This window comes from Sinocyclocheilus grahami, unplaced genomic scaffold (genome assembly GCF_001515645.1).
Source record: "Sinocyclocheilus grahami isolate Dianchi unplaced genomic scaffold, SAMN03320097.WGS_v1.1 scaffold336.1, whole genome shotgun sequence".
NCBI lineage: Eukaryota > Metazoa > Chordata > Actinopteri > Cypriniformes > Cyprinidae > Sinocyclocheilus > Sinocyclocheilus grahami.
The window spans coordinates 771,427-780,293 of NW_015505515.1; the positions used below are offsets into that span (position 1 = coordinate 771,427).

At 35.0% G+C, this 8,867-nt stretch overlaps 1 protein-coding gene across 1 annotated transcript in view; it reads right to left on the minus strand.

The window, feature by feature from the left end:
• Positions 1-1,808, minus strand: part of LOC107602859 (transcription cofactor vestigial-like protein 4) — a 7,831-nt gene extending 6,023 nt beyond the window's left edge. The window contains exon 1 of the mRNA XM_016295464.1: positions 1,638-1,808. Coding sequence (XP_016150950.1) covers positions 1,638-1,704 — 67 coding nt within the window. The 5' untranslated portion in view covers positions 1,705-1,808. The remainder of the gene's footprint in view (positions 1-1,637) is intronic.
• Positions 1,809-8,867: the final 7,059 nt, after the last annotated feature.

An 8,867-nucleotide genomic window follows, 5' to 3' on the forward strand; every position in this document is an offset into this window, starting at 1 on the left:
TTTGGACTACAACGCATATTTTCCGGGATTTGTGATATCACATAGATCGACGAATGGGACGAGACCTGGTTGAGCTGCACTAGAGAAGGCAACGAGTGTTATCACTATGTCAGAGACACACTAGCTTTCCCAAGGCAGACGAACTTAGAGTGGTTCAATCATCCGGGCTTAAATCGCGCTCAAATTGATTTGATTTTGACGCAATATTTACTCTTTACACTTCCAGGCGGCTATGGTAAGGGGCATGACATTTCCCGACCAGGCGCCGAGTGCTGCCAATCACAACACACACTGGCCCAGCTAACCAATCACAGCACATTTTGTATTTCAGAAGGCGGGCCTTCATTTGATACAGGAACTATTCGAGCCGTTCATGTCAGACTGGGGAGAGAGATGCTGTAATAATGTAAAATATGTGAAAAATTATGTGTTTTTCGAACAACCTAGTATGAGAGCCTGTTCTAGTACACCCCAAAACAAAATCAAGACTTTGTAAAAGAGCATAATAGGACCCCTTTAAGAACTGCTCTTGACCCCTAATATTGACTGTTTTGAAATGAGAGATTTCACAACATCCTTTTGATTCACTCTAGAAAGAGGCTAGAGATTTGCAACTGATAGTGACTTACATCAACTTCACAGTAACTATACGCACCTTCACAGTAAGTCACCTCTAATGAGTCATCTACCACAATCAATGTAAGATTTTATACTTGAACATCTGCTACACCAATTATTTGAATCTTAACTTTTAGAAAGTAGTAAAAACAAGATCATGGGCTGTGGATATCAAATCAACAGCATATTAGACCAGTCAGGACCCGTGTTGATTTGATCAGTGATTAACATCTGAGGTATTTTACCACTGCATGAATGAAGTGTAGCGTTAGGCGCTATCAGACTTCAAGCGGAGAACGTTTACTAAATGCTCAAATGGCTTGGGCGATGAGGGGGCCTTGTTGGCAGAAGCCTCTTTCACTTACACACACTCACAGATCTCCTAAGCAGTGGACTGTGACAGAGGCAGGTTGACTCTGCATGACAGAGGATGGGGGACTGGGTGTAAACCACACCTTAAACCTTGACTGATGACTGATTTTTAGTGCCTCAGGGAGGGATATTTTTCAAGGGGAGATTAAAGACAAAAAAACAGACCCACATCCTTTTTCTTATCTCTTTCATTTGCAGTCTAAAACACACATCGAGCACGTCTTCATCTAAACTCTACTCAACTAACCTTCAAAATAAGAGCATCATAATTTTGCCAGTAGTTAAAGGGGTTTCTCAGCCTATTTTCGTATTTTAAATCCTTTCAAATATTTATAGATCAATTTTTGAATTGTTTACACACATATATTTAAATAAAAATAAGCAACATGAATAAATAAACATGTATAACATCACCAAAAAACACATTTTAAAAAGACTAGACAGTATAAATTCCAGTTGTATGGTGCATATTCATGCTACATTGTGCATTAATTCTAATAATAATGATTATTGTTTTAAAATACGCAATGCACACATAATGTAATTCTTGGTTTAAACTGGTATTAAAATAAACAATGCAGATAACATGCACACATAATGTCATTCTTAGTTTAAACAGGTATTAAGATATAAAACGTAATAATTACCTTCTAAGATGTACACTTTGAAGCCACTGCTCATGCGGGTAATGTAGTGTAAATTAGTGACCGCCATTCCTAATCTGCAGGGTTTTCTAAGTAGTGCAATGCTCCTAAACAAGTTGAGTTGTGAGCGGCAGAATCGATCCTCACTCAGTTTTGAATTGTCACTGAGCTCAAGTGCTCTGCACTTTCCATGATCATGGCTCTCTGGCTTCTTATTGGCTGTTTGAAGGCCAGCCCCATCCCTCTGCTTTTGTCTGCATGAGGCGACCTACCACCACAGGTGCCTGATGGGAGGAGACAAAGGAGAAGCTGTGAATTGCCTGCTGTCTATCACCCCCACCCCACCATAACACCCCCAACATGGGCTAAAAGTGATAGCTAAAATCAAACTGCAAATAAAATAAGCAAAATAAAAAAGGTACATTATATTAGTTTAAACATTTATAATGAAACAGATCATCACATATATAAACCCAATCATGGATGAGATGTTCAAATTTAGATATAGAGGTGTGTATTACAGGGACTGTACATATGGTCTAATTGAATTACTTCAGGAGACGGACAGCTCAAAATAAAACAATCAGGTGGTAATGGATCTACCCTCCTCTCCAAGTATCAACATGCCAGGGCAGCCGGGCAGAGACATGAATGGTTTCCTTGTTATGTTATCACTGTTCTTGAGAAACACATTTCCTGGCATTACAAAGTTAAAATTTGTAACTACTACTTCTTTATTAGACTACATTTACAAACAGATAGACTATAAGAGCAACTGTACACAAATATTAAATTTATACATAAGTTTTGAAAAATATAATATAAATAATATAATATAGAATGCAATAAATCTTATTAAAAAGTCAATACGCTGTTCAAAGGATTGGGGTTGGTATTTTTTTTTATTGTATAATGTATTTTGTATAAAATACAAAATTTTGTATAATGTATTTTGTATAATTGTATTGTTATTTTTTTATGTTTTTGAAAAAAGTCTGCATTTATTTGATCAAAAATACAGTAAAATAAAGATATTTAATTAAAATGTAAAATAAACACTTTCTAAATGTAATTTATTCCTGTGATGACATGGATAATTTTTTTAGCAGCCATTACTCCAGTCTTCAGTGTCATATAATCTGTCAGAAATCAGTTTTATATGCTGGTTTGCCATACAATAAATATTTCTTATTATTATCATCAATGTTGAAAACAATGTCATTTTTTTCAGGATTCTGAAGGATCCTTTCCTTGAATGCTACTGTATATTTTGATATGGAATTCTAATCTGATGGGATTTAAAACTAAACAGAACATTTTAGGATTTTGAAAATATTTTAAATGGTGCAATTCAAGAGAAATAAAAATATTTAAGATTAACTAATGAATTCAAAATGAAATCAAATTTGTGACATTGATCTGTTTTTTTCCACTGAAGTTCAAGATGGTCTTTAGATACTGGAGAACAGCTTCATACATACAACTTAAGTGCTTCTGTCATTAAAGCAAAAACAATCCAAATACTAAGATACTTTGAAATATTATTCATATTATTTCTTTTTCAATTAAACTTCTTACTAAAACTATTATGCTGGAAATATGATTTGTAATGAAGAATAAAAAAAGGTATTATAAAAACACTAAATACTAGATTTAAAACCAATAGAACTGTAAATCCTTTTAAAACTTCACTATCCCACTTTTCCTTTCCTGGATCCTTTTAGAATCCACAAACAAGTCTTGCTCTGTCTTTTGTTTCCTCTCTAGGAGTCAGCACCTGTCGACAGCCCCTCCCATTGCCCTAATCTAAAATCTCACCCGACTGCATTTTTCAGAGTGTTTAGCCCACCTGAGCTGCAGTCATTCCACCATCTTGCCCATACATGCAGTTATGTTGTCAGTTCCCAGCCTTTATGCATTAGGCCTTTTCTTTCCATAGATCTGTTTCTCCTATTTCTTTTTTGGCAGAAAGACAAAGACTTCAGAGTTCTGAAGAGAGCTTTGTACAGCGTGATCCTGCCTGAGCATGCTAAAGCCACAAATGCTTACATACATGACTGAAACACACTCCCTCTGGACACACAGTTAACCCCATTTGCATTACAGGGAAGCCATCATAGTGTTACAAGTGAGTGCTACTGCTCTACATAAGGATAACCTTTAAATATAACCATTTCTTTAATAGAAAAGGTAACACGGGTACACTTAATACAGGTAATTTACTTCCCGAAAGAAAACAGTTTGAACAGTGCAAGCACTTTCTCAAAACTCTTACTCATGCACCGTTTATTTTGTAACATTCTCTGTGACTCTCCTGTGATTGTCTCTCACTGTACCTGCGAATTAACACTGTAATCAACCACTGTAAATATTTACTGTACTTAGGCCTACTCCCTATCATTATTGGATTGTCATATATTTTATAACCCCATTTCCCAGGATGCCACACACAGTGCAGATGTGTCTCTATAAACCAGTGAGAAAAGTTTCTCACAATCATTCAAGCGCTGAAACTTCCAGTTTGGTTAAACAAGACATCGTTGAGCTGCTTATGGGAGGTTATGTATATATTTGAACATATAGTGACAGGCCAAAATGAGACTCTATTTGTGTTGACTGAATGAAGTGCAGAGCTTCGCACACAGCAAAGCAAGCAATTTCGCGGTTGTTTGGAGGCGCGTCACGTGGGAAGCGGAAGAGCGACCTCTTGTGGTATAAATCTGGAATGACAATAATTCCTGCGGTACCTCACCTTGTGAATTCATCCTGCGTCTAATGCAGAAATATACACAATAATATCTCAGTTTTGGTATCTGTGCTTCTTTGGAGATACTAAAGAGTGTGTTTAGTGCAGAGAAGAAGAAATGCCCGTAGAACAGGTAGAGCACTTAACGTTTTTTGGCTTGAGGTTGTTGTCGTTTTCAGGGCAGAGTAAAAAACTGGACTGAAGCAAATACGTTTTAGGTGAAGACAATGCAATGTTTGTTCTTACCAGCTGCAAAGATACTACATTTCATTCAACAATGTTTTTTTGACTACATTATAAATCTATAGGCTAGGATATCCACAACTATGCCACAATTTATTCATTTATTTTAGGATACATTTATTTGCCTGGCTCTGATAATGGCCATCCTTTTCAGTTTATAAAAAATGTAGCATGATTTCACACTTCCATCATGTAGTTTAGGAATTGTAGTCAAATGACTAATATTAGCATTTATTTCATTTTTTTAAGAATGCCTTTTTTTCTCGTGCTGGGCAACGATTAATCGTGATTAATGGCATCCAAAAGAAGTTTTTGTGGACATAATAATATGTGCGTGTACTGTGTATATGTATTATGTATATATAAATAAATACACACACACACATGCATGAATATATTTAAGGAAAAAAACGAGTTATATATAAATAATAAATATACACAGCACACACACATATATTATATCAACAAAAACGTTTATTTTGGATGCCATTAATCGCGATTGTTGCCCAGCACTAAATTATGAAAAACTGAAGACTGGAGTAATTGCTAATTCATAAGAAAGAAAAATCTTAAACATTAAAATTAAAAAAGTTATTTTAAAAACAGTTGTTTTAAATTGTAAATTGTGACTGTTTTACAGTATTTTTGATTAAATAAATGTAGCATAAGCATAAGGGAGTTTTTAATTTACCAACCCCAACATTTTGAATGGTGGTATATGTGGAAAAAATGATATATTATATATGAATTATATTTGTTATAATAATTCATAGTTATTATTTATACAAACAACATTTTATATAAAGCAATGTTGCTTGCTGTCAAATTAAGCCTGAAAAAACAACAATAAAAAATAAATAAAAGTTATACTTCAGTGTGTGAACCTTACACTGATGTATAGTATGTTTTGATGTATTATAAGGAAATTGTAGTCTATCATATTTCCAAACAGAAAATAAGTATTAAACATGTACATTTTTCAAGAGTGTGCTTTCCCCTCTATTAAATCTTTTTAGTTTTCATTAGAATTTTTTTTTCTTTCCCTTATTGCAGAGCTTGTTCAGAAGAGGAGGGGAAAGACATAGGAATTATAGACTGCAGTTCCACTGTAAAGCTCTGGGGTAAAATAGCTCTCTTAAAGTCACATCTCAGATTGCATTGTGTGCCTGAAGGTGTCTGCTGCTGCCCACCCCTCCATTTTGTGCTAATGTGGGTGTAACTGATTCACCACTCAAGTAAAGCATGTGAGCAATGCTCTGTTTATTGATTGGGTCTTTCTCTCTATGTGAGGTCCAATTTCATTATCAAACAGAAATGGCCATAGCAATTATGCTTAAGAACCTGTACAAGTGACAAATCAATGAATATGAAATGGTTGAAAATTAAAATGCATACATCTCTTAAACACAAAGGCAGTGAATGTGTTGTTAATGTATTGTGTTGCATTGGGTGGAGCCTGTAAACATTATGTTCCTCCATTTGAATGTCAGTCCATTTCCTGATAAATTACTTCACAGGGGAGACGGGGGCTACATGTCACACAGACTTATTTCAGTACCATTCAAGTCAAATGACCAGTTATTTACGCAATGTTTTTGCATATTGATTTCAAATGCTTAGTTCAAAACGGTGTAAAATATTTTTTATTAATTCTATTTCATTATGTTTCATAACAGCTCTAAATACAATAAAACACTGACATACAAGAGTCAAGTATATAAGATGTATATATATGACAATAAATTTGATTCGAAGGCTTGAACTGTGTGCTCAGGACAAGGATATTTTTTGTAAATGTCAGCTCACACATTTTGTACTTTCATTATAAGTTGTTACTTTTTTTGTATATTATAGTGTCGCTGTTTTGTTAAATGTTCAGTTCATAACTGTAACTGAAACAGAAGTAGCAACAGATCTTTTCTCATGTATTATAACTTAGCCTGTGTAGCAGATAATAAAAAAAGTAAAAAAGAAAAAAGAAAAAAGGTTCCGTCTGTCAGATTGAATGGAGGCAGATATGAGTGCCAGCCTGCAGTTAATTGTAAGAAAGGGGTGGGGTTTAAGCGGACTAAATGATTGGAGAAATCCAGCATATGTCACCAGAGAAGATTAAGTTTATGTTATGACATTTATGCAATGGCATGACATTATAGGTTTTTTTAGTAAGATCTATAATATGCATTTTATAAATGGGTAAATTTTCATTTCATGCTGACTTTAAGGTATGTGACTATACAGAAAAGGGGTATATGTCAGGCGTCACCTGACCAAACCGGAAAACAGGTCCAATTGCATCCGCTTGTCAGAGAAAGTGTTAACAGAATTTATTTGCTGCCCTTTTATTAAATTTCAATATCCGAATGTTAGTGAGGAACACAAAAATAAAAAATAAAACTTTTAGATATAAATCTGCATATGCAATGGACATCAGTTATGATCATCTTTAGGTATCTTCTTTGAGTAAAAAAAGCATCATATTTAACAAAGCACATACAAAAGACCTGAACTGGAAACGACATGACCTGTTTTACAGAATAAAAAAGTTTGGTGTGCATAACCCCTATTGACTTTCAAAGAGACATTTTCACTGGAGCAAAAAGTGTGACAGCCAGTGACGGTCCTCCTATTAACAGCAACATCAAGAACATACAGTATAGATTCCCTGTCCAGGGTGCTGAAAACACAGACAGGAAGGAGTCTTTCCACAGTCACTGTCCAGAGTACTGAAAACCCACCCTCGCTTTTCATCAACGATGTATTTCAATACATTATATTCTATTCCCAAGTGTCCCTTAAAATAAATTCCAAGGTGCAAAAAGTGCCCTTTAATTATTAAATAACCATTAATTTCTAACACTGCTCCAACATCACTATGAACTAAATGATTTTGCATAAGTTATTATTTCTAATATAATACACTCCTATAATTAATTGTCATTTATCTGAGACTTTTTTTTAGTGACTAAGTGTAAAAACAATGGATTTAAAGTTAAGTGTAATAGTAGCATATACATATTTGAATTTTATTCTTAAGTTTGCTGCATGAAATCTAGTTACAGACACTGAAACAAAACTCCTCAACGTCCCTTACACAAACAATTCATGCTTGATGAATACTTGAAATTCATTATTTTCACACCATTTCACTGTTGCATAATCTAGTTTGGACACAGTTTAAGTGTTTTTTTTTAACTATGACTCACAAGTGCAAAAATGTTCTTTCTTTTTCATCTTTATTTCTTCAGGGCAAAGGTGTTCAAAGGCAAGAAGGTTCATGGTGAATTTGACATCAAAGTAGAACAGGTGAGACTTTTTTTTAATTCTTCCAAACTAACAGAGCAGTACAACTCAACAATGTGCCAGTGTAATGAATTAGATGTTAGATTTACCAAAACACATCAACTGGCTAGAGATTATTATTATCACTCTGAGTTGCAATTGCAATATTGAGGCTGTCATTTCTTCAGTGGTATTTGTTTGTGTTTGTGAAAAGGGATGGGGCAATATATCAAAGCAGTCTCTAGTAATGAAATGCAAGATCTAATCTATTATAGACAGGGATAAAAGAAAATTAATCTGTTGTGTCAATGAATAATATCCTTTAAAATAATTAGTCATGGACGAGACAGATTTGGTGGCAGCTTTACAATAAGCCAAAAGTAATTTCGACCAGAAGAAACATTTTGTTTTTGAACAACTGATTTTTTTTGTTTGGTTAGAGTTTTATATGTAATACTAGTAATTAGTACACAATAATCTAGGGATTTATTTAAGAATTTGGCAACATTCTGGAATACCAGGCAGTCACAAGGATTCAATACGCCTTTTGACAATTCCACTTTTGTGATTTGAACTTTTTACCCCGAAGGTACAACCTGGGTTTAGGTGTGTTTCTCAAGGGCACCATGGTGACAGTTCAAGGATCGCCACCTGCAGAGTCTGAACCTACAACCTTTTAGTTACAAGCTCTTCAATCACTAGGCAGCACCACCCACTGTCAGTGATGTTCAATCGATGTCTCTCGCTTCCTTGAAATGAACACAAGCACATGTCAAATTCGTCTCTCCTCTCCATTCATCATTTTACGCATCCAAACATCACATCCCGGACCTGTCCCGTGCGTAAAGAACGTGCGCAACGGGAAAAACTGATGATGGGTCAGAAAAAATGACGAGGGAAAACACTGCGCGGATTACTAGGATTGGATGGCACGAGTGACGCAATCCCTGCATCCTCCGAAGCCG